This window comes from Artibeus jamaicensis, unplaced genomic scaffold (assembly GCF_021234435.1).
Source record: "Artibeus jamaicensis isolate MK-2021 breed Jamaican fruit bat unplaced genomic scaffold, CSHL_Jam_final contig_391, whole genome shotgun sequence".
Lineage (NCBI taxonomy): Eukaryota > Metazoa > Chordata > Mammalia > Chiroptera > Phyllostomidae > Artibeus > Artibeus jamaicensis.
The window spans coordinates 10,932,013-10,958,597 of NW_026521814.1; the positions used below are offsets into that span (position 1 = coordinate 10,932,013).

General features: G+C 39.5%; 1 protein-coding gene across 7 annotated transcripts in view; it reads left to right on the top strand.

Annotated features, from left to right (window-relative positions):
* MAP3K20 (mitogen-activated protein kinase kinase kinase 20) overlaps window positions 1–26,585 on the top strand; it is a 159,805-nt gene that overhangs the window by 87,080 nt on the left and 46,140 nt on the right. For all 7 annotated transcript variants that reach the window (XM_037151277.2, XM_053665205.1, XM_053665206.1 and 4 more), the window contains 3 exons: window positions 6,397–6,483; window positions 14,440–14,514; window positions 19,524–19,630. In XM_037151277.2, coding sequence (XP_037007172.2) covers window positions 6,397–6,483; window positions 14,440–14,514; window positions 19,524–19,630 — 269 coding nt within the window. The remainder of the gene's footprint in view (window positions 1–6,396; window positions 6,484–14,439; window positions 14,515–19,523; window positions 19,631–26,585) is intronic.

Consider the following 26,585-nt stretch of genomic DNA (forward strand, 5'->3'; position numbering starts at 1 on the left):
AGAGTAATCTTGGATGTAGGTCTTTGCCTTTCATGACTTTGAACACTTTTTTCCAGCACTGTCTTGTCTGTAAGGTCTCTTTTGAGAAATCAGCTGATAATCTTATGGGCACTCCTTTATAGGTAACTCTCTTCTCTTGCTGCTTTTAGGATTCTCTCCTTTACTTTAATCTTGGGTTAACTTAATGATGATGTGCCTTAGTGTGTTCTTCCTCGGGTCCAACTTCTTTGGGACTCTTTGGGCTTCCCGGACTTCCCTGGAAGTCTATTTCCTTTGCCAGGTTGGAGAAGTTCTCTTTCATTATATTTTCAACTAAGTTTTCAATTCCTTATTATTTCTATTCTCTTTCTGGTGCACCTAGGATTCAGATGTTGGAATGCTTAAAGTTGTTCCAGAGTCTCCTAAGCCTCTGTTCATTTTTTTGGATTCTTATTTCTTCATTCTGTTCTGGTTGGATGTTTATTTCTTCCTTCTGTTCCAGATTATTGATTTGAGTCCTGATTGCTTTCCCTTCACTGTTGGTTCCCTGTATATTTTCCTTTATTTTACATTATATAGCCTTCATTTCTTCTTTCATTTTGCAACTGAACTCAGTCATTTCTGTGAGCATCCTGATTACCAGTGTTTTGAACTCTATATCCAACACATTGTCTATCTCCTTGTCACTTAGTTCTTTTTCTGGAGTTGTGGTCTGTTCTTTTCATTTGGGTCATATTTCTTTGTCTCTGTGCACCTGTTATGTTGTAAGGGGCAGAGTCTTAGATACTCGTCAGGGCAGGGCAACACTGTGGTGCTGTCTGTGGGGGAGGGGTCAGAGAGGGGACAGTGCCACTTGCTCACTCCGCTCTAGCCCCACTTTCTATCACTTCCCATGCTTCCCACAAGAGCACTGTGCCTTTTCAGGTGCCGATTCCCAGGTGGGTGAGTTTGTATATGTTCTAGGATCCCGTGGGTCCCTCCAACAAACTCTCCTGAGACCGGGAGTTTCTCCTGCCTTTGCAACCTCCACAGGGTTTTACAGCTAGAGATTTTGAGTCTTTAGTTTCAGGACAGCCAGTCCCACCTCTCCTGAGTAGTCTGCAGCCTCCCGCAGGTCCTCTCCACCTAGCTGCCTGTCTCTGCTCCTCCTACCAGTCCAGATGAATGTTTCTTTAACTTCTCGGTTGTTGGAGTTCAGTGCAGCTTGATTTTCTGGCGGTTCTGGTTGCTTATTGTTTTTAAATTGGTTGTTATCCTTCTTTTGGTTGTGTGAGGCAACGAAGCATTTTTACCTACACCTCTGTCTTGGCCAGCACTCTGCCTGTTTCTTCATTTTTAGGCAAAAATCTATTTATTGTGTCAGGCACCATGCTAGACATCAATTTAGGGTAATTTCAGTTTGACTTTGCCTGCTTCTTGAACCCGTGTCTCATCTAATCCTGTGGAACAGGAGCCAGCAAAATTTATCTATAAAGGACCAGATAGTAAATATTTTAGACTTTAAGGACCACTTATAGTCTTTATTGCGTTTTTTACAACCCTTTAAAAATCTTAGAACAAAAAAGAAAATAAAATAGAAATTAAAATGTTAGACCTAGTTTGCATTCTTCGGCAGGCCACATTTTGCAGACCCCTCTGTGGAACAAGGGGGGTTGGAAGATGAGCAACACGGATAAAGGACAGTGCAGGGCAATCCCACAGGAGACCACGGCTCTCACTGCTTCCCCTTGCCTGCGTAGATAAATAGATATCAATACCTATCTGTATATTTACATATATTTAGGTGGTTGAAGTTTTTAAATTATTTTGCACGTATGCATGAATTAAGACTATTGAGGCTGATTTGAGCACTCCTCAAGTTCTCCTGCAGTGCTTTTATTTTTAAAATACTCTCCAACTCTTAGAGTTTCCCGATCTCAGGAGTTTATGACCTGAAAGACAGTAACTGTGAGTTTTGTATAGAGTGAACTTTTGGTTTTAATATTGCTTCATTTGTGAAAACAAACTTCACACTGCCTCTGCTAAACCCTTAAAGTTACTGAGGACTCTGGTGGGAGATGCACCCCCCTGCTTTTCCTTAGCTGAAGTAGAATCTTAGTTTCAATAACCAAGAAAAACAAATCCCTCTTCACATGTAAACCTTAAAATACGTTGAGAGGTGACTTCTATCTGGGGAGGTGCAGTATTTTCTCCTGTATTAGTTTAAAACCCTTTTCACTCATTTCTATTGACACCTCACATTAAACACAGTTTGAATCACCTTTCTGAAGCTGCAAATGTTTAGTTTAACTTAGTTAAAAGCTTTGTTTTAAGTGACTCTGCTGCTTTTCAGTAGGTGGGCCTGAACAGTTCTCTTTGTTAATTAGGTTTCCCACTTGTTTACTGATCCTACCTTTGTTTTGTTTTGAGGGATTTGACAAATGCCTAATAAATGGCTCGATGAAGTAACTTAACTTGCTCCCACAAACTTTATGGCCAGTTCCCAGTGTTGCCCTCCATTTCCACACCAGCTGTTCCTCTCCAGACCCTGTTTGTCTCAGTCGCGTGCCTTTGAACAGCAATTTTACGTCCATGTTAGCATGTTCTTTAACTGGCAAAAACAAAAAATGCCTTTTCAGTGAACCTGATTTTTTGAAACAGCTTCAGTTTTACACTATGTTGACAAGAATGGTGGCTCTTCTTACCCCATGGCTATATAAGCAGAATTCCATTCAGAAGAGTGCACAAAACCTAATTTAATTGTAAGCGGAAATTCAGGATTTTATTTAATTTTGACCCTTTCTCACATTCTGTTCTTGATAAACACCAAGAGAAAGAAAAAGTACAAGGCCTGCTTTCCACAGGCTTTCTGTTTAAACAATCACAATTTTTATTAAAAACAAAAAAGTACCACATGTTCAAAGGAGGCGTTACCTAACAGAGCAAGACAGCACAGTCACGGTCAGGGCCACACTGGTTTGGCGTCAGAAGTGTGTCGTGTACAAACTTGGAAAATGATACCTAGCTAGGAAAGCAGTGAGGTTGTTTAGAATTTTTCATTTAGGCCTTTCCGTGTCCTTTCAAAAATACATGAGTGGCCAAGACTCATTTCTCAGTAGGAGCATCTCTTTGCATAAATCATCCCATAATTTATTAAAACTCTGTTCTGTACATTGAGCCCCACACAGAGAAGTCACATACAGATGCATAAGACCATTTTTAAAAGGTGTCAGTTTTGGAAACCACCCCAGAAATCCCAGTGTATTTTTGCTTTTGATGTTTTATTTTTCTCAGACTTGCTGTAGGAATTTAGCCCCTGCTATTCTGAAAGTCCCTAGCCCTCCCCATCTTGCTAATCCTATTGCTTCTTAACACATGGAAAGACTAACCAGCCCTAAAATAAATAGACTGCAAATGCCAGGAATGGATCTTGTGATCCTTCCTTCTAAGCTGGCACACTTTGCTAGGCAGGCAATTGTTTCTCTCTCCATTTTGTAAGACAAGAGATTTTTCTACCTCTTTCTGATGACTTCTCCTAAAAGGACCAAACTAGGAGTGTTTAATATATTACCCACACAAAAAAGAAGACTTAAAGGAAGCAAAAATCATCGAAAGAAATGGCATGTGAGAACACTCAGAAAACAAAGCTATCCTGGTGACAATGCAGAAAGCATCACCTTTTTGGAAACTTCTCAGCCAAAACCAGGTTTGAAAATCGAGTGGCTTATGAGGGAGCATCACGGCCCCACTTGTCTGCGAGCCCCGTTCCAGAGCAGGCCCAGCTCAGCTAGTGCCTTTCCATTGTCTGTAGAAGAAAAGGCAGGAAAAGTACACAGCCTTGCCCAAGGGTCTCTTCCATAAACTGAAAATAGAAAATTTCCCTGTGAGCAGTTTAAATGTGAGGATGTCTCAATATAAAACAAGTTGGAAATACTTTTAGGTGGAAAGACCGCAGTGTTTGGCCTGCATGCCCATAACCAATATTTTCAGGCATAGTTGAATGTATTTTTAGATCTCCAGATGACTTCCTCCGCAGATTTACTGTTTTGTGCTACATGTCATTGGGTTTAGTGTAGAAAAAGCTGTTGTCCTATCTCATACCATCTACTTTTTTACATTCTTGAATCTGGTGAATTAATAACAGGAAATCAGGAAATGGCTGATACTGGAATTAAACTAGAGACCTCATTGGGCTTCAGAACCAAATGGTTAATGACGCCATTCTTGACCCACCGCTCTAACCTCCACCGTGCGGCTCCCTCAGCGGTCGTGGCGCTCTGACTCATGGAGAGGGAGCGAAATGAAACTGCCTTATGTTTCCAGAGTTAGAACTCTCGGAGAAATATAACTAGGATCTTATTAGATTTTGGACATTTTCCAACTGCATATTTGGAATAAAGAATGACATAAATCTTTTTCTGGTATTATCTCCTAAGCTTTTGGTTTTGTGTTTTACCTCACAAAACCCGATCGATCTTCATGTGTGGACACGCACAATATATTGTGCACGCCCGCCACACTCGGCAAGGAGAGTGCAGCGCGAGGCTGTTCACCTGAACGTTTTGGGTCTGATGCATTTGATTTATTTGAGGCTAATTCACTATTCCCATTCTGCTTAGGAATGTCAAGTCATTAATTTACTTGCTCTTCGTATCCCATCCCCACCTCCAACCCCAGCACCAGGGGAGTGGTAATTGCAACAAATTGAGGGGCTTTATTTCCTGTTCAGCCCTCTCAGTGCCCCTCCCCACTCCCCTGTGCAGGCAGTGTGTCAGGTGTGATTGCTCACCTGTCTCATCCTTCCTTTACTTACAGTGTTCGCTAGAACCGTCCCCTTCTGGGACATCCCTTACCTTTTCCTAATCACTTCTGTTACTCAAATGGAATTGTTCAGTAGCTCCTCGAGAGAAGTACCTTACACACTTGATTAAAAGCCCAAAGAGGCTTCAGTGACTTTTTTTTTTCTTCTGCTTGAGCAGCATCTGCCAATTTTTCTGCTTTTACTGCTAATTATCTTCATATTTGCCAGAATTCATTTAACAAGTTATGTATGACTCGAATAACATGTACGCCTCAAATAGCATTGGCTGAGGAAATAGTGGTATAGAGTTAAAGGTTTATAGGATTTGCTTGAGTGCAGTGTGTGTCTTCAGTCCACGTTCTTATTTAGCAAGGTCTTATTTTTGTGTCTGGTTTTGGAACCAGAGAAATCTAAGTCAAAACTGCTGAATTTGTTTCTGCCATGAACTCTCTTGTGCTTCAGCTTTTCCTTCTCCAGAGTTAGGTGGTGTTAAGACCTTGACCTTCAGGGTGAGATAGCAAGCTCTCATTCTAGATCTGCCACTTGACAACTGGATAGCTGAGTGTCTTCAGGCAAGTTTATTTAACTTCCTTAAGACTTAGCTTCCTCATCCATAAAATGAGAATAATAGCTCTCCAGTGAATTGTTATAAATCTTGATAGCATGTGTAGAGTATTTAACAGTATAAGAATATAATCAATCAATCAACGATATCAGTTATTATTATTATTGATAAAAAACATAATTGTTTTTGCACTTCAGAAAGTATTAGTAGACCCAATTTTGATGCTCACTTGTATAAATAGAGAAAGTAACCGGGTGTGAAAAATCTCCATTACTCAGTGTTTAAAGTGAAACCCAAAATGGCAGTTTTCAGCCTTCCCCAAGTCAATTTGCGTTCTTTGGGCATGCCAACACAGATTTATTAATCATGCTGATCTCAAGGCTGCGGAGAGATGAACACACACATGAGTTCACATACATACACACACACTCAGCGGTATGTGTATATAAAGTATTTGTTACATTTAGAATATAGTATTAGCAAATTATGTTGTAGGTGGATGAAAATAAATTCCTTAGACAAACTCATGTGAGACTTCTCCTAAATACAAAATCTAAATATTGCAATTTTGCAAGTACTACCATTGTGGGGTAAATGGTTTAGCTAGTGATTTGGATTTGGGGCTGGATTATTTCTTTCTATGATGAGATAATTTTGAACCTCTACAAATGTGGTTGAATTCACAATTATTATTGATTTTATAGAGAAATTTATCAGGGATTGCAGGTAGAAAGAGTTTTGACTAATAAAATATAAAATTAATTTTTTATGGAAATATGTGAGAATTTTAATAACTTACAAGATCAAGTTAAATCACTTAGGCCCATTGGTTTCATAAAATTTTAAGTCTGGCTCTAGAGATTCTGATTTCTAAACTGGAATTTTTATTTTTAAAAATGTGTATAATATGTGAAAGGAGTTCTGTGCATGAATATGTACGTTTTGTCCAAGTTCCCACAGATGGGATTGGTTGTGTCTGGTAACTGGATGCAGTTAAACGTTAGATAAAGTTTCAGTAATATGCCAAAAATATAAAGTATGAGAATAAAAATTCCATTTCTTTTTGTTCCAGGTTCTCTGGGAGATGCTAACAAGGGAGGTCCCCTTTAAAGGTTTGGAAGGATTACAAGTAGCTTGGCTTGTAGTGGAAAAAAACGAGGTAAGACTACGATCCTCCATTCAGGTACATAGATCAGAAAACAGTATTGGGGTTTTGCAAAAGACTTTTTCATCTTCTTCAAATTGAAAGTAAGTTCACGCTTATGGAAAGATTAGCAGTAGGAGCTAACACAAAGGGTCAAAGTGATGTTATTCCTCATGAATGGACCCTTTACATCTAATTGTTGCAGCTTCACGTCGTGATGCTGTAGATCAAAAATTGTACAAGTACTGTACTAGTTTCTCAGTCTCAATTGTAAAACCTAGGGGTTTGTTCTTAGTGATGAAAGAAGCCATTGCGTCCAAGGTAGGGGAACAGTTTAACTCCATCTCCTGCGTTTAGGACATCTTTTTTACTGGCTGGGAGTCGATATATCTGTAAGAGACCTTCAGCTACTTCAACTTACCTCTCCCAGCAGGAGTCACTATAGTACAAGAAACTGTCGCTTAGATGAGAATTTCAAAAATAAAAGAAGAAAAAATAGTTTCAAAAAAGGGAAAAATTACAGTTTTGCCACCTACGTTGAACACCACATTGAAGATGAGCTCCTCGCTGGAATTGGCGAGGCAGTGGCATAACTGCTCGCTTCTTCATGCAGAGCCTTTCCATTTCAAAAGAACTTCAGTGGCGTAAACACCGTTTGTGCTGTGTCCCCAGCCTCGCTTTTCTTCTTCCCACAAATTGAGGCTTTCAGTTAGTTGGACCTATGAGCCTACATCAGAGAACATGATACATTCATATCAAAGGGAGCAACTACATTTTGAAAGGTTTAAAATTGTGACTGAAACGCACAGCCATGGAAATTTTCAGCATAAGGATGAAGCATCCACTCTCAAGGTATTATGAGAACTCAGATCACGTCGTGGAAGCACACAGTTGTCGTTGTGATGCAGAACAACTTGATTTCACAAAACTTCATTTCCAGACCTTATCTGTGCCCTCCACAAAGGGTAAGAGTGTAGCCTGAGGATAAAATAATTTGCCAAAGGTGAATATATAGAGAGAAACAGTCCCTTTTTAATGCTTTAAAAGAATTAAATTGGTCTGCTCCCCATGTGCAGGAGCAAATGAGATTAATCAAACAGCTGCTATTGACTAAGAGAAACCAAGTTTCCATATTTTAGATCACATCCTCTGGAGTTATTAATTTTTCTTCCTGAACCATTGAGAATGGAGGAGATGTTCCTGATAGCTGAACTTGATGAGAGAGAGCTGCCAGTTTAAGAAAAATGAGGAGTTATATTCAAGAATGTGTCTTACTCATTGTTTCACAGGAGCTGCTCTGTTTGAATTAAATGTGAGAGTAATTCCTGGTGTGCTGTTAAGTCAGACTTCACATACAGGAGAACTGATATTTTCAGTTCTGTTTATTTTGCCAGTGACATGATTAGGTATTTGGTTCTAGGTTTACACATGAGAGTTAAGGAAATTATTGACCTTCTGTTGACTTTGAAGCAGAGCACTCGACATCATTTTTCCCCTCCACCTTGTTTCAAGATAAACTTTTTTTTAAGCTAACTGGGCCCTCCAAATATGTATAAGACAGAATAATTAATATCTTTAAGTAATATTTTATCTGAGGGATGGCAGAATAGGTGTAACTCTAAAGCACTTTCAAAACATGGGAGTGTCCATCAAGGGATTTTAAAGCTGAAGAGAAGAGTGAAGTGAGAAGGTGTCTTTGGATAGTTTTGACTTGAGGGTTGAGAATCACCCATAAATATAACCTTCAGAACCTCTTCAACATGTGTGCACAGAGGCCATCTCCCCCTTCTCCCCAGCGATCCCCTGAAGCAGAGTGCACTGTTTTACCCATGGAGTGATCTATCTTAAGATCAGCTAATAACTGATGGAGGTTATTCAGATAGCTCCCGTACTATATTTAGTAAATATACTAGTAAGTTGGAAAAAAAACACATGGTGAAATAAATTTTCTCAATTTCCTAATGAACTTCAGGAAAATTGGGTATTACAAGGAAACTCCTCTGTCCTTATTCTGAACAATATTTATTTGTCAAAAATATCAGAATTAGGTGTAAACGTAGTTTCCATTCAAGAAGTCATTCAAGAAGACGGCTTGGATTGTTGAGTTGACAAAGCTGTATTTTTTTTAAACTGGCCCCATTTAAACAAAGAATGGTATTTTTAAACTTTCAGGGAGACATTTACAATGTGAATGTCTTGCTAGAACGTACCTGTATCCAAATATTAGGGTTACCTTTTCATGTTAACCTTTTATTCTAAAAAAAATAAGACTCATAGGAAGTTGCAAAAATATTGCAAGGAATTCTGTGTGCTCTTCCCTCACCTTCCCCACTGGTGACTCGGAGGTACAGGGTACTGTCAAAACCTGGAAATTGACTTTGGTACATTACTTCTCACTACACTGTAGACCTTACTTGGTTTCACCATTTGAAATTGCATTTTGTATCTATAGGAAGATCAATATTTTCTAAAAATTGTATCTGAAGGTCTTTGCTTCTAAACCTGGCATAATGAAGATCTTTAAGCAATAACTTTAACTAATATTAAATAGTATTAAAACTAGATGCATAAGCCCTTTATACTTGACAAAGCAAATGGTGAACCCTCATAGAAGGCATGAAATTGAGTCAGCATTACTAATAAATTTTTAAATGTAAAAGATATACATATTTCTCTTTGTAATCAACAGAAAACTCAGTGGTCATTCAGAATGTTCTGGCAGCATAATTTTTATCTTTATTAATGCTTAGATTCCCATATAAAGTGGATTTTGCTCTAAGTAGCAAAACTACCATTCTTGTTTAACATGGAAATCCTCAAAAAAACTTAATTGTTCTTGACTATACTTTAGAAAAAGGTAATAAGCTTGACTTAAAAGGTAATATTTGCATCTTATATAGAAAATGGTGCAAAAGAGATTATGATCTTTGGTGCTTTTTAATGCACCAAAAAATCCCTTATATAAAGTGTCTCAGTCTAGATTTAACTGGTATTTGATAGTCATGTCAGATCATTTAAATTAATTATGTCTCCTTGTACAATGTCTCAGATATGGTGTCTAAAAGTTTAACAGTAAGAAAAGATGATAGAAATGATCAGTATTCATATTCATCCTGTTCAGATGTCAGTTCTTAGAGAAATTATTGAGATAAAGTAGTATGCAAATGTTATCCTTTATGAAATATTATTATTCATTACACATGAGGTATATTCAGTTGCATAATTGCAACTACTGTTTGTTTTAATAGTTGCCTCTCCCAACCAACTTATATATTTTTTAAAAAGTAAACACTTGATTTTTTTTAACCTCCATCAAAAGGTTTCAGTTCACATTACAGTAAAATAATCATACAGTTTATTACATTGTATGCTATTCTATGAAATCACAAGGCTGGAAGTTTTTAAATGCTTAGCATGGAGAGGAGTTTTAAATTTTATTATTTTATTTTGTTTTATTTTTATTTTAAGGTTATCTGTAATTCCAAATATAGATTGTCCATTTTCTTGCCAAGGCAACTGTTTTTCTAGTTTTACACATAGCTTCCCCCAAATCCCACTCAATTAAGCTTTAAGTTTCTATTTGTAAAACTTCTTTGGCAAACAACACTGGGGAATAATGTTCTCAGTACTTGGTGCAGCAGATCTCAACTCCATCACACCTTTTATAATAGCCGGTTTATACCCCCTCTCCTTGCCTGAAATGAATTCAGAGGTAATACAACCTACCTACACACATTGTATTTTAAGTCAATGTAATGCTCTGTCATATAAAGAAGAAATTAATGTAATACATATTGCAATCTATAAATGCTCAGGCATGACCACAGTAGATTATGGAGCTGGGGCACTTGCCCCTGTGGATAAGTAGACTTCAGCAGCTACAAATGCAGAGTAGAGTTGAGTCAGTGACTTCACTCTCATGCATGAGCAACATTGTCATTGGTGACAGATTTCCAAAATTTTAGTTAGGTTATGAATAGTGCAAAACTCAATTGGCCCTTGATTTATTTTATTTGGAGGTTGCATTCTTAGAAGTTTAGTGCACTTAAAAGCTGTTCAAAACATACTTTGTGTTTATTTGTACCTCAGAGTTAGAGTCCAGGCTCAAAAAATTATAAACTGTATTGCTTGCTTATTGGACTTACATAAATGCATGTGGGTTCTTTGGAGTTTGGTGGAATATAAGAGAGTTCTTCACGGAGGACTTTACCATATATTGAAGGCTAGCATTCTTCACCTGCTCCAGGTATGACCTACCAGTTTTAAAACAAACAAAACGCCTCCATCAGTTTCTAAATAGCCTCTATGAGCATTACATGCTCTATGAGAAATACTATTATAGAATGTTAGAACAGGACTGATCATCACATTATAATCTATGTTGTATCAGGTCCTTACAGTTCATGAGTTTGACTAAAACTGAGCCATAATGAATCATACATTCAGAATGTCCTGTTTACCTGTGGACACTTCATTGAAATGATCTCCATGATTATCTGTAATGAAGATGTTATGTTCCCACAGTTGTCGATCTGCTGCAAAGCTGAACTAGTTTCTGAGCTGCCTGGCCTATTTGCGTATTTCACTGTAAAATATTGTCTGTGATAGATTTGTGCTGTGATAGATTTGTGATTTTAGACTTCGTATTTAAGTTCAAACTTGTCCCCTTCCTACCATAGTTTCTTTTAGACTTGATTCTATATGTAAAGCATTTTTTGTGCTGAACTTGATTCCTCTTTAGAGGTATAAGTGTTGATAGTAACACAGAATTCTGGTCAAAATGGTGGCATAGGTAAACAGAGCTCACCCCCTTGCACAACCATATCAAAATTATAACTGCCCTGGCTGGTGTAGCTCAATGGGTTGAGCGTGGGCCTGCAAACCAAACAACCGTGGTTCAATTCCCAGTCAGGGCACATGCCTGGGTTGCAGGCCAGTTCCCAGCAGGGTACACAAGAGAGGCAATTATACATTGATATCTCTCCCTCTCTCCTTACCTTCCCCTCTAAAGATAAATAAATAAAATCTTTTTAAAAATTACAACTAAAATATAGAACAACCATCACTCAGAACCATCAGAAATGAAGTTGAATGGAAGTTTGACAACTGTGGAATTAAAGAAACCACATTCATCCAGACTGGTAGGAGGTGCAGAGATGTGGAATGGGCTGGTCCCATATCCTCATGTGGTGGATAAAAATTCAGGAGGCATATCTCGGGAGTGAGGAATGCCAGCCCCACACCAGGACCCCAGCCCAGGGTTCCAGTGCCAGGAAGATAAGTCCCTATAACTTCTGGCTGTAAAAACCAGCAAGGATTGAGTCAGTGGAAGAAACTAACGGAATCTCAAGCAGTTCCCCTTAAAGAACCCACACACATACTTACTCAGATTCACTCCCTCTAAGCTCCAGCACCAGGTAGCAGCTTGAAAAGCACCAGAGGAATACAGGGAGGAACTGAAGTGTCTCACATCAAGTCAGAAGCTGGAGGACAGTTTTTTTTCAGACAGAAAGATGTCCCTCTTCTGTACCTTCCCCCCACAGAACCACAGAGCTGGCAGCTGGCAGCTGGCAGGCAGACGCCATATCTGAGACTCCATCATCCTGGCTAACACTGTTTGCTCGGCCTTGAAGATCCACTTAGACTATGTCCCACCCAACCTACAGGCCCACCCAAGCTGTTAACAAAGACTTTTCCATATGAATGCCTGGTCTTGGCTCTGAATGCTTTACAACTTCCTAAATCCTCTCAAGCAACAGCCAGCTTCAGTGAGCCCCCAGCCCCTATACCTGTTGCTGAGCGGCCCCAGGCCAACTGCTAGCAGCAGCCAGCCTAGATTCACAGGCTTGGCTTTGCCTGGGAATCTCCAAGCCCATCGCAAGTAGCAATCATCTCAGATTGCTTTATAGCTCATGCAGGGTGTCTCCAGCCAGAACACAGGTAGGGGCTGACCTTGGCCTATACCACCCAGGAACTCCAGAGCCTGCATACCCAGTGGACAGCTACAAACCACATTGGAGCACCACCACCCTGCCCCTGGACAGCCAATCCCCTACAAAGGGCAGAGGTTGAAGGTCAGTGGTTACAGCCAGTGCCTGCAGCTGATTGGCCTGGATAAATCCCTCTCATCCACCTGCCAACAGTAACCAAGGCTCAACTACAAGAGGAGGGTATACTCAGCACCCACAAAGGGTGTACCTTGAGTATGCAGCTTGGGTGATAAGGGAGGCTGTGCCACTGGACACTACAGGACACTTAACTACATTAGGCCAGGCTACTAAGACAGGGTGTCATAGCAGCCTTACATAATACATAGGGAGGCTGCCAAAATGAGACAAAGAAATGTGGCCCAAATGAAAAAATAGATTAAAACTCCAGAAAAAGAACTAAACAAATGGAGATAAGCAATCTATCAAATGCAGAGTTCAAAACACTGATTATAAGAATGCTCAAGGAACTTAGTGAGGACCTCAACAGCATAAAAAAGATTTAGTCAGAAATGAAGGATACACTAATTGAAATAAGAAGCAATTTACAAGAAAACACCGGTAAAGCCAAGAATCAAATCAACGATTGGGAACATAAACAAAAAAAAAACAAAAAAAAAACAACCAAACAATCAGAACAAGAAGAAGAAAAAAGAATCTAAAAAAACAAGAATAGTATAAGCAACCTCTGGGACAACTTCAAGCATTCCAACGTTCACATCATAGGGTTTCCAGAAGGAGAAGAGAAAGACCAACAAACTAGAAATCTATTTGAAAAAATTATGAAAGAAATCTTCTCTAATTTGGTGAAGGAAATAGACATGCAAGTCCAGGAAGCACAGAGTCCCAAGCAATGTGGGAAGAGGCCCACTCCAAGGCACATCATAATTAAAATACCAAAGGTTAAAGATAAAGAGAGAATCTTAAAAGCAGCAAGAGAAAAGCAGTTAGTTACCTACCAGTAAGTTCCCATAAGACTCTCAGCTGATTTATCAAAAAAAACTTTGTAGGCTAGAAGGGATTAGCAAGACATATTCAAAGTCAAGAAAAGCAGGACCTACAGCCAAGATTGCTCTACCCAGCAAAGCTATCATTTAGAATCGAAGGGCAGATAAAGAGCTCTCAAGACAAGAAAAACATGGAATCCATTATTTTGTGAAATGTTACAGAGAGTTAAGAAAAAGATCAAAACTATGAACAATAAAATGGCAATAAATACATATCCATCAACAATTGAATTCAAAAAACAAATTTAGCAAACAAGATGAACAGAGACAGATTCATGGATATGGAGATCATTTTGATAGGTGCCAGAGGGTGGGGAATGTAGGGTGAGCGGGAATGTGTGATGAAGTAAGGGGATTAAGAAGTACAAATTGAACCCTAGCTGGTGTGACTCAGTGGATTGAGTGCCGGCCTGTGAACAAAAAGGTCACCAGTTCGATGCCCAGTCAGGGCACATGCCTGGGTTGTGGGTCAGGTTCCCAGTAGGGGGTGTGCAAGAGGCAACCAACCATACATTAATGTTTCTTTCCCTCACTTCCTACCTCCCCTCCCCTCTCTCTAAAAATAAATAAATAAATATTTTTTAAGAAGGTAGTACATATTGGTAGTTACAGAAACCCATGGGACTATAAAGTACAGTATGGGAAATGGAATAGCCAAAGAACTTATATGCATGACCCATGGATGTAATCGATGTTGTGGGGATTGCTGGAGGGAGTGGGGGTGTTCTGGGTTAAGGGGGGCAAAAGGGGAAAAATTGAGACAACTGTAATAGCATAATCAATAAAATATAATTTTCTTTAAAGTATGTCTTTAGAGATTAGATATTAGGAATCTTAACATAAACTCTCACCTGCCATCTATTAATCAATGGAAGATTTAAATTTAATGCCTTCCTTTATGACCCTTTAATTAGTATTTGCTTTCCTTAGTAAGTAAATCTTTATGTTTTACATTGTTTATATTTTCTGTGTTGTAGAGATTAACCATTCCAAGCAGTTGCCCTAGAAGTTTTGCTGAACTGTTACGTCAGTGTTGGGAAGCTGATGCCAAGGTATGTATATATTTTTTGTTGCTGCTGTTGTTTAGAATTCTGACATTTCAGTTGTTTGTTGGGCTTTGAATTTTCAAAATGAGGTAATAACACAGTCCACATTCCAATGCTAAGCTGACCTGCTGCACTGTTCTCCAGGTTTACTATTCAGGCTTTTTGTTGACATCTGCTCATCTTGATCCTAGAAACTCAATAATATTGTCTCTTATAGCACTGTGACACTTTTGACTCAATAAAGAGAAATTTGTTTCTTTTTAATCTTTAATAATAATTATTGCACCTTCATGTTATAAAGATGGCTAGCATACAGTGCTTGTTATATGTCATCCACTGTTCCAAATACCTTACGTATATTAACTCGTTTATTCCTCAGAATAGCTCTGTGAAATAGGTACTGTCAGGATCCTCATTTCACAGATGAAGAATCAAGGCACAAAGAGGTTAAGTAATGAGCTCAAGGCCGCACTGCTGCTGAGTTGTGGGGCCGAACATGAACCCAAGCCTTCTGACTCTATTGCCTTTCTAACCTAAGACCAGAAGCAGCACTTGGAGAGCTTTTTGACACACAGTTCCTGTCCAGTTTCAGTGATTTTTTTTTAAACTATCACAATAGAGTTGGAGAAATTCCAAAACAGGCTTTCATGTGGTTATCACATTTGAGCATGAAATGGCCCATTTCCTTTCCCTACAAAGATCATTTTAACAAACTCTCACATACATACGGAAATATTTATAAATAAAATGATAGGGTAGTCTTGGATTTGCATCAAAATAAAGGGAAATGGATGGTGGTATAAATGAACTGAGGTTAGCCATGATAATTTTTGAAGCTGAGTTATAGGGTTATGAAGGTTCACTGTATTGTTCTTTCTACCATTGTGCATGTTTGGGGTTTTCCGTAATAAGTTAAAAATAAAGATTCGCACAGATTAGACATTGCAATAAGAGACTTATACTCAAGATACGAACTAAAATTTCATAGTTTCAATTTGTCAGGTTTTTTCATGGCAATAGATAGATTGCAACTGGATCTTTTAAATAGAGATCTAAAAATGAAAACTTCACCATGGAATTTCTTTTTTAACTTAATCGGCTCCAGTCTGACTTTAATCAGTTCTGGTCTGACTCTCAAGAAGGAACAATAACATATAGTCTCTTCTACGTGCTTCCGAGTGGGAATAACTCAAACAATAGGTGAGAATGGGAATTGTGTAACTGAGAATTCCCAATGAATCATATGTAAACTTTGCCACACGTTGTTCCACCAAGCGAGAACAGCTGAGCATCAGGCACAACAGTGTAGCCAACAAGGCAGCAAGCAAGGCCCCTTTGTCCCACGAGCTCCCTGTCAGCAGGGCTGCCCCGTGCTTTGCGTTAGAAGGGTTTGCTGCTGGTTCTCTCCAGCCTTGAGCATTTTGCCTTTCCTTTCATAACCAACAGCCTCAGTCTTTGCTTTTACTTCCCTTCATCAAACTGCCTTCGCCCTTTTTAAAAGAGACCTGTATTTACTTAGTATTGTTTTTATTAAAATTTTTAACTGTTTCAGTAATATTTTTATTCAGGTTAGCTATTGTTTTTAGTAGTATTCTATGACAAAGTTGCATAAGTTCTGAGTGGTCAGCCCTGTCCCTCTCTTGGCCCTGTTCTTTTAGAGTATGGTTTTGCAGAACGTGGGGACTGGTAAGCATTGAGAGAAATGCCTGTCCTTTGTGACTCATCTGGTAGAAACTCTTAAGTGGCTATTTGCAAACTTTCACTAGATCATTTATTTTATACTGTTAAACCAGTATCTTGCTACCTTTTTCATGCTATTTATACCAGTTCTATGTCCATTAGGGCATATACAGTATTAATTTCATCAGTATTTTCCTCTCTGACATTTACATAGAAATTTCACCTGAAATTATTTGCATTGAATTAGATTAGTGCAACTAGATCTCTGTAATTGTAATTATATTTCAGTATGCAAAGCAAGTTTTGAATTTTTTAATCAGAAACTCTGTGGTACCTTAATTAAAATTCTAAGAATATACATTTATGGTGTACTAATTAACTGATAATGTAAACACCACAAGGACATTTGGCCCAGGGTTGGTGCCATGAAGTTGGCATGTCTTTAACGTGTATGAAGCTGAACTTCCTTGGGATCAAAGGACTCTAGTGTTGTAGCCGTGTGAAGTATAAAGAAAGCTGGATTGATTTTTATTCCCTAAATTCATGACATTTCATCCTGCCCAAACTAATACGTGGCCACTGCCTTGACCCGGCTGTGCACCGGCTGCAGCACACCCTCACAGCCCCATTGCTGAGCTCCCCTGGGCGCACCTTCGAACGAAGGAACAAACCTTTGTTCCCCAAACGTGCGGAAGGAACTCCCTTCTTTCCTTTTCTCCCCTGATTACTTTGTCATCTGTCTTCCCTGGTTATTCTGTTTACCCCGCCTCATAATTAGTGTTCCTTTTTCTAAACCACAATCTCGGCTAGTGCCTTGCCTTGTACTGTTGTATCTTTCAAAATATCTTTTCTTTCTAAGTTGATTGCAGGCTCTATGAGAGAATGGAGCTAGTTTTGAGGTCTGTCTCCCTGTAGCACCTTGCAAAAGCAGAGTGGGTAGAAAGGCCCGATTTGGGGCGGACTGAAGTAGCCAAGCAAGGTTTATTTTCTGAGAGGCAGGGTTTAGTTCTTGGGCTAGAAGTATATCACATTTCAACCAGAATGTGCCAGACCTGGGCACGTACAGTGGTTGGTTAAAATAATTTGTTCAGTCTTTAGACTTCAGAATATTAACCCATAGATTAAAATATTCAGCTCTAAAAATGTTTTTTTGCAATGATGAGGAGGACATGTATACAAGAGAAAGCTGGTATTAGGTAAAATGTCAAGTCATTCCAGTGGCTTGCCCCAGGTGCTCAAAATGTTTTGTTGAAGAAAAGAAGAAAGCAGCCCTGACTGGTGCGGCTCAGTTGGCTGGGCGTCATCCCGCAAACCGAAAGGCTGCCAGTTTGATTCCCACTCAGGACACATGCCTGGGTTGTGGGCCAGGTCCCCAGTTGGGGATGTGTGGGCGGCAACCGATTGATGCTTCTCCTGCACATTGATGTTTCTGCACCTCTCTTTCTCTATTCTTTCCTCTCTCTGAAAATAAATAAATAAAACCTTTTTTTGTTTTTAAGAAAAGAAGTAAAGGTAGGTGTTGGTTCAAGTTCTAAAGTGACATTTCTAAATAAGGAAAAAATTAATAGTTGAAGCTGTGAATTTGAAAGGAATTACTGCTTTACCCTCACGTAATAAAACATTTTGAAGGGTGTAAGTGCATAGTCCCTGGTTTTGTGATTTGCTTCCTGTGTGGTACTGGGTAATTTATACTTTTCTGAGACTGATTTTCCTCATCTATAAAATGAAGATACAGCCAAAGAAATACCGTGTGCAGATGCTTAATAGGTGGTCCTTGTGATTTTTAAGCAAGCAAACTCTACATAAGAAAAGGAAACTAAGTTCCTTCAGAGGAACTTACGTAAGTTCTTAGACCAGCTCTTGTATTCTGTAATCAGAATCCACATGAAATATTATTACCATGAAATTCTGCATTGTGTTACTTTTTAAAATGTACACTTTGATAGTTTCTATCTGAGAGCATATTCTAATGGTAAAAGCAAGATTTTTTTCCTAGGGGTATCTGTCATCCAATTACAAATGAATTTCATCTTGTTTCAAGAATGATTCTGTAGAAAAAACATTATTCTTTAAAATTTTATTAATTGCTTCTGCAGCCTTTTAATGCAAAATGAAACTCCTATGCTTCTTATATAATCAGTTCCTATACAAATAATTAAATTTTTTTTGCAACCTGACACATAGTGGTGGAAATTAAAATGAGAACAATGTCAAAAGAAGACAAACAATATTTTTCAGATTTCCTACTTAAAGTATTTTTCTTTTTGCTTATTAGAAGGTTTGGTGCACATCAGTGACATTTCGCTACTTTTGCCCTCTTTTAGAAAATAAGGACATGTGCACACACCCTTTTAAGGAACTTGGGGGAAAAAGAACTCAGTAAATATCTCAGTTTTATACTCCTGAGCAATAGTAAAAATGCCTTTCTTAACCTAGGAAGCATTCGCATCCTGAGAGCAAGCCACTTCAACATTGTTCCTTCTTGTGTTTGTGCTCCTAAATTAAAATGTGTGTTTTAATTGCTGCAGCTGTAATTTATTCAGAAACGGTATAATTATGAGGTGTGAAGAGAGAATGTGCATCGTTTTTTTTTTATTATCTTTCTCCATTTTTGTTTTAATCTTTTCTCCCAACCTTGGCTCAAGTCTAAAGAGATAGACTAGTGTAGTTTCTGCTACCTAAAGGCATACACCTGGCCACTGCTTTTTTAATTCCTAGTAAACAGTAAGTAACTTAGCATCTCCAAGCATCACAGTTAGTTAAAACGTGGAATAAATACTGAGAACAATGAAGTTATGATGGCTTTAAAATTGGGGAACTTTTCTGAGCAACCGGTTCTGGAAATTCTGTTAGTTCTGGTAAATTGATAAGTCGATCTTTTCCACAACATTGTATTATAAAAATTTTCACACATCTGGAAAAGTTGAAAGAACTTTACAGTGGACACTGGTATACCCACTGCCTAGACTCTACCATTAACTTTTACATACTTGTTTTATCACATGGATAGATTTTTAAAGGACTGAACTTTTGCCTTTTAGGAGTCCTTAAAGGTCATACCCAAAAAGGAGAATTATTACATTTCCTTACCTGGAGAAAAACTGTACTGATTCCAGCCTTAGGACACACAGCAGAAGAATGACACGAGGCCATTCTTAGGAGTAATTAATAGACCGAAAATAAGGAATACAGCTCCCTGAACCTCAGGGGTCTCAAGGTTGTAGAATAACTAGCTCAGGACATGAGTTGGGCTTATTACTATGCTTGCAGATTTTTCTCTTGAAGATCTACTACCTTAATTTCTTACAAGTGATTATTTATTTTCTCTCCTTCAGAAACGGCCATCTTTCAAGCAGATCATTTCAATTCTAGACTCCATGTCAAATGACACCAACCTCCCCGACCAGTGTAACTCATTCCTGCACAACAAGGCCGAGTGGAGGTAGGCGGGCCTTGTTCAGTACTCATGTCCTCTGGCTTTACAGGACCATCACTAACCTCAGCGAAGAAGAGAACCTGAAAACTTGGCGGTGATCCCAATTGCTAAGTGTAGCTTAGAACTTGGGGCTTTTTGTTTTGTTTTTGTGTTAAAAGTTTTTGGAGATCTAATAATTCCTCTATTTCATAGGTTAGCAAAAAAGAGTATTCCTCTAACCCTGTTGCCTGGTATCACATGGTTATGAGTATTGAGAAAGATTACTGAAGTCATATTTTTGAGATCAAAGACAGTTACCAGACATTGCTGTCTGTACTCTCTGTGTGGGGAAGCTCTGGCTTCTGCCCAGTGAGAAATAAAAATATTGTTTGCCTGGAAATTTGCAGAGAGTATCCAATGTGGATGGAGGAGGTAGTGAGGCTATAAAAGCACTTTCAAAAGAAAACTTTAGATGTTATAAGCCCTATTCAATTGTGTCAAGTGTAAAACAAGTTTAGTAATGAGAAAATTGTATCGTGTGAGTGGGAGAAGTAAGCTCGGGATGAGACATTTGAGCCAGGTCACATGATGCACAAATATAAATAGCATATTTGGGAGCTGACATTACTCCTCCCTGACTCAGCAGAGATTTAAGTAACCGCAGCTCTGCTCCTGAGAGCCTTGGCGGAAATGTGATGCCCTGCGCCGCCTGCTGATGCCAAATGAATACTGCACACACTTTGTAAATGACGAAGCTGTTTTCTCCTGTTGTTAGATACGTCTTTGAGCTGTTCGGTTGGTGTTTTACAATAACTTTATTTATTTTTATTCTTTTGAAATCTCTGTCAAAGTCTAGCGAGTTAAATAAATTCTTATGTAGGGATACAAAAGGTAATACTGTCTGCTTTAGTCTAGGTATGAGGACTTTGTTCTGGGTTGAAATAATAAACAAAGCAAAACATGTAAGTAATCTTTGTTTCCTACAATAGGAGTTCAGCACAAATCTAAACAGATCACTCCTCCTTCAAATCCGTATAAGGAGTTCCCATTACTCTAGGACAGAAGCCAAAAATACTCAGTCTCATGAGACCCGCTTTACTCTGGCCTCAGCAACCACATTTTAAGAGTATCAGTCCTTATTTTTGGCTTTCAGCCCCAACAGATGCATATTTCTCCCTCCCTCAGTTTTTATAAGATGTAGTTTGTTCTGTTTAAAATGTATCCCTGTTTAGAACATGCAAAGTATATTAAGTAGATCATGGTATTTTACCTGTCCAATCGGTGAAGGCCAAAAAGGTACTGACACTCCCCATAGTGTGAGGACAGGGCAGCGGGCACTCACGCACACTTCTAGCAGAACCGTGAATTGGTGCAAGCAATTAGAATGGAGAGCTTGAAAATCCTCCTGCTATTTGCCCCAGAAGTTGCATTTTTAGGAAACTAAGGAAGAAGAGATGTGGACAAAGATGTATGTCCAAAGGGTTTCATGGTTAAACATAAAAAGCATCTTTGGGGTCCAACATTAGAAAAATGGGCAATGGTTACATAAAATACCGGTCTATCCATAGACTGTTGCAAAGCCACTAAAAATTACTGTCCTGATGTGGTGTCAGAAGTCAGGGTGCCATTACCTGTACAGTGTCGGGGGTCAGCTGACAAGGCCACTCGGGGGGCTTCTGAGAGCTAATCACCTGTTTCTTCATCCGGGTGCTGGTTATACAGGTGTGTTCACTTAGTGAAAATTCAGTGAATTGTACTCTTTGCATATGTACACGTTCTCATGTACGTATGTTACAAGTGTAACATGTACGGATGTTACACTTCAATAAAAAGGTAATTTGAAAAAATATGTAAATAAAACCCATCCCTGTTTAAAACGTCACCCCTGATGCCAGCGAGCAGGTAAAATAACATGTCTTTGAGGAGGAGTTTCCTGGCCCCAGACCGAGGAGGTTCTGCCTCAGATGCTCCTCCATAGCCCATTACTGCTATTGGAATCAGTAAGTGGTTCTACAGTTCGTTTAGTGTGTGTCTCGCGGGCTAAAATGGGACGAGGTCAGATAACCTCTTCTGTTCATCATTGCACCTACAGCATCTAGAATGTGCCTTGACCATAGCAGTTGCTCAATAAATATTTGGGGAAGGGAATGCCATGGTGCTGATAATATAAAAAGACAATATGGTATTGCCCACGAGAATGTAAATACACAGGTTACTTTGCCATGCCAAATATATTCTCACGAGTTCATTCAGATGACCACTGAACGTCTTCTGGGGCCACAGTGCCCTTCCGGGTGTTGGGGTTTGGGGATGAGCAGAGCAGTCCCGGAGGCACACAGACTGCCTGGGGTTAAACTGCTAAATGTAAGTACACAGAGAATTATCTCATTACTATTTTGAAAAGTATTATGTCAGTGAGGAACTGGACATCTGAGAGGATATGACCATGAAATCTAATCCAGTTGAGGATATAATTAAAGGATTCCCTGAGGAAATGCTCTTTGATCGCTTATCCAAGGGATTTGGAGGATTTTAATCCTACTACCGAGACCCTTGAGGTGGGAGTCTTTTGAAGTGCATCAACAAAATTAGAAAAGAAGGGGAAAGTTGGTTAAGTTTTCTATGTAAAAATGTAAAGCCTCCACATGACCAGGAGCCATATGCTCCTTCATAAGTAAAATTTCAGAGCAAATGACATACTGTAGGACAGATCAGCAGTTCTGAGAGGTTTTGGTCTCAGGACTTCATTACATTCTGAAGAATTTGTTTGAATGTTACATCTGTCACTAGTTTTCAAAGCTAGAACTGGGAACAATGTAAATATGTATTTATTGGTTTGTTTTAAAGATCACGATAAATCCTGCTTCTGCACCTCACCTACGGGCTTTCACACGTCACGGAGCTCCACGGAGGGTACTTGTGGGGCAGTGTGGGAAGAGAAAGCAGATCGTATCTCCCATCACTCTGAAAACCCGTCTAACCTCTCGAATTCGTTGAAGAGTCCTCATGGGTCCCCAGACTGCACTTTGAAAACCTCTGTGAGAGACAGTTACTGTCATTAAACTAACATTTTAATTAAAATATTACCCTAAAGAACATGAAAAGGCATCTCACAAAAGGAGAAACCTAATGGCCAAGAAACATATGAAATGCATGCAACTTCACTTAGCAATCAAAGATTAAAAGGGAATGTAATTCCTTTGACAGATTGGCAAAAATTTATATTATGAAAATAACCCAGTTATAAATTTTTTCAGACATTGCTGATGAGAAAATACTACCTTCCTAAAAAAGGTGTTCTTAGACACGGGAGTGAGGAGATTGTGCGAGAAGAGAAGATACATCCATCTTAGAATTCTAAACCTAGAAGTAGCAATCAAAGGGGATTTGGGGATTTTCTGTGGTTTTTAAAATGATGGTATCTCCATTCACAGAATAGGAAGGGACAATTCCTGACACTGGAGATCTGATAAATTTCTTAAATGGAGGCCACAGTCTAGTATGTTTAGAATGATTCCATTTTTGTAAAAGAAACATGTATGTATGTGTATATGCGCGTGTGCACACAGAGAAGAGTATCAAAAGGTTATTGTTACCATCGGGTGATGAGATTATGGAAAAATGTCTTTTATTTGCATATCTTTATTTTCCACAATAAACCTGGGTGGGTTGAATAATAAATTGAATGTTTTAAATGCTTCAAGATCAAGAGATGAGGGGAATAAAATTGGTACAACACTGATGTGTTTTAGTAAAAGGCGAATAGTTGCCTATGGGGGTTTTCTTTCAGGAACTAGTTAATCCTGAAAGCTGAGGGAATGCAGACAGACTGACGGACTGATGTTACCTGAAGCACTTATTAACTGTTTGAATACCAGCGGAACTGTTTTATCTGAGCTTGGGCCTTGGTTAAAAACCCGGAGAGTAATAACAATAATGAACATAGCTGTCATGTATTACATTCTTACCAGATACTTATATTTTATTTGGATTATCATTCTTAATCCACATAGCAAACCTGACACCACAGATGCCAAAACGAAGGCCTGGACAGGTCGGGTAACCTGCCCGATCCCGTGCCCAGAGCCAGCTGGCGGATCCCATGGGCCTGTGGCAGCACAGACGCTGTGCAGTGCTGTTCCGGGACTTGCCAGTGTCATGCCACCCACTGCTTAGCACGCACTGTTCACTTGACTAGACTCCTTTTAGTGAGGAGAAGTATTACAGGGTATAGTTGTTTTAGGTTATGATTAAAGAAAAAAGCTACCTCACTCAATAGACCAGGTACTGAAAAACATTAAATGCTTTGTCAGATCATCTGAATATTCAAAAGACAACACATTCAGACAACTCCTCCTCCCCCCCCCTTTGGTGTCTGAACTATGTGGGTGTTGCCCAAAGCATGTGTTGTGAATTAAAGCCACAGTGAAGTCAGCTTCCAGTGCTGCTCTGCTGTTTCTGGCGAATGCTTGTTTTCTGGTTGAGCTTCCTCTACACAAAGACCAGATGGAACATCTAGTTTTAGAGAATTAAATAATTATTCTGGGAAATCTTTTTAAAACCAGGTTATTTAAAACCACCTAAACTATGTTCTTAACTTCGACATAGTAAATGAGAGGAACGAAATCCTGTTCGTCCTCCTGTGGACTTAACCAGCGGTGAGCATGCTGAGCAGGAGCTGTGCCCTCCTGTTGCAGCGTCCTGGCCCCCGTGGTCTGGCCCACGGCCTCCGGCCTGTGACGACCCGCACTCAGTCAGCTGCGTGGTGTCCTGCTGGAGCCCTCGGGGCTCTGTCTGCCGGCAAAATGCTGTTGGCTGTGGTCTGTCTTGGTGGTCAAAATACTGTCACTGTGGCGTGGCCGCTTAAAAAAGATTAAAAAATGTAATCTTTGCAATTTGGATATTAGCACAAATTTAATATGTAAGACCAAATATTATATACACAATATATACTTATCATGTAGTATATATAATAAAGCTCATTTTTTTACTAATTGACCTTTTATTTCAAAGTAAGTTTCTGTCTAATAAAAGAAGATAATTATAGTTCATTGCCTGTTTTTAGCATTTGGAAAATTGATACTAGTCAAAGTCAGCCTTGGTTAGATTTTGTTTAGGAGTAAAACTGTAATTTTCATCAATTGAAACATTTAAACCATATTTTTTTACAACAGGAAAGTTACATGAATGCATCAGCAGATGCATTTGGATGCTCAACAATGTGTCAGCCAAACGGGGACAGCAAGGGGGCGGCTGCCTTTGCACCGCCCTGGGTCCGGGCCACCCTTTCGTGGCCTGCACCCCCAAACACTGTGTCGGGTCCTGGGGTGTCTAGCAGAGCGGCTTTGGGAGCCAGGCCTGAGAAACAGATTTGGGGGGTGGGGGAGACAGATGGAGGAAGAAAATATTTACTGTCAGAGTTTGGTTTCCTGTGTGACAGCTTTCAGCTGACCTGGCTGTGAGGATCTGTTTTCCAGAAGGGCGCCAAATCACAGCGGGCTAGAGCTAGAGCTTGAGATGAATCCTCACCCTAAATTACAAGTGAGATCACATATGTCTGGTCATGTGCCCTGATCAGAGCGTCCATCAGTGAGCTCAGTCTCCCCAGCAGGAGAGTCAGGCACAGACTGGCCACAAAGCGTCACCCGCCTACTCTTTCATTGACTGAAGATGGCTCTTGCTTTCTTTGCAATGAATGTTGAACCTGAGCTTTTTCACAGTAATTTTGCCCCCTCAATCCTCTATTTGTAAATTAAAAACAAACATTTATGAATGGGTATAATATCTATGTCTAAAACACCAGTGGTAAAATTTGGATTTCATGACATAGTCATAACTCTGGAAGGCAGCTGATTCAGTGCCTTTCTTCAGGGACTATAGTGTGACTTTACCATATTGTTTTTATTATCTTCAAATGGCACTAGGGAAGTAAAGTGTCACGCCCAAATCCAGACCCACCTCAGTAGCTGTTCCCTGAGTTGGGATTTGCCAATAAATACCCAGAATTGGTTTGTTTCCCTTCATTTTGTTCTCATTTCCAAGGGCATTGGAAGAAGCTGTCCACTTACTCTGATTTCCCCTGGAACTAAAAAGGGCAGATTGTGTTTACGTATATCCACTAACTTAGTGTGCCATGCAGGTTTGCCTCAGTGGCACCTGGGTGCAGCTGTTGGCCACACTCAGCAGCTAATGCATGAGTCAGCTGTTTCCGGCCTCTTCTTTCTCTGTGAGCCTTCTCCAGCCCTTCTTCCCTCAGTTCTCCCCACCTCCCTCCATCTCTCTCTCTCTCTCTCTCTCTCTCTCTCTCTCTCTCTCTCTCTGTCCTTTCTCTCATTTTTGCATTTGTGTGCTTTTCTCATGGGCTGCTCAGAAACTCAAGGGAAAGAACCTCCAGCTTTCAGAGCATGAATTTAGACTTAAACATGATGATAGCCCTGCAGGAGAAAAAAATTCACACTGAGCCATCTTAACCAGTTTCTGTAACCTATACAGGTTATAGGTTTCTACAACTGGTCATGTTGTTCCAAGTGGTGAGGTTGGTCAGCCTGTAGAGACAGAGGAGGGAACTTTCTTTTGAAGTATTACAGTTAAAAAGTACTTTAGAGTGCCTCTGGCCCAGGATTTCCTACAGGTGTCTGATTGTAAAAATTATCTAGATCTTTTATTAAATAATGGAAATTCCTGTGCTCCGTCCAGCACTACTGAATCATAAGCTCTAAAGAAGGGTGCTAGGAATCTGAGGGTTTTTTGTTTAACAAGGCTGCACAGGTAATTATTAGGAACAGGCAAGTTGGTAACCATCATCCCTTACAACTGAGGAAACAGTCAGCTTACTCAGTTCTTTGAGCTACTCAGCCAGTGAACAGGCTAAAGTGAATTTACTCACCCTGTGGTATGGGTCACCGAACTTGAGTGTCATTTTCCTGTCTATGTGTGAGATTAGGAACTGTTACGAGAGCAGGATGAGCTGTTACGTAATAGT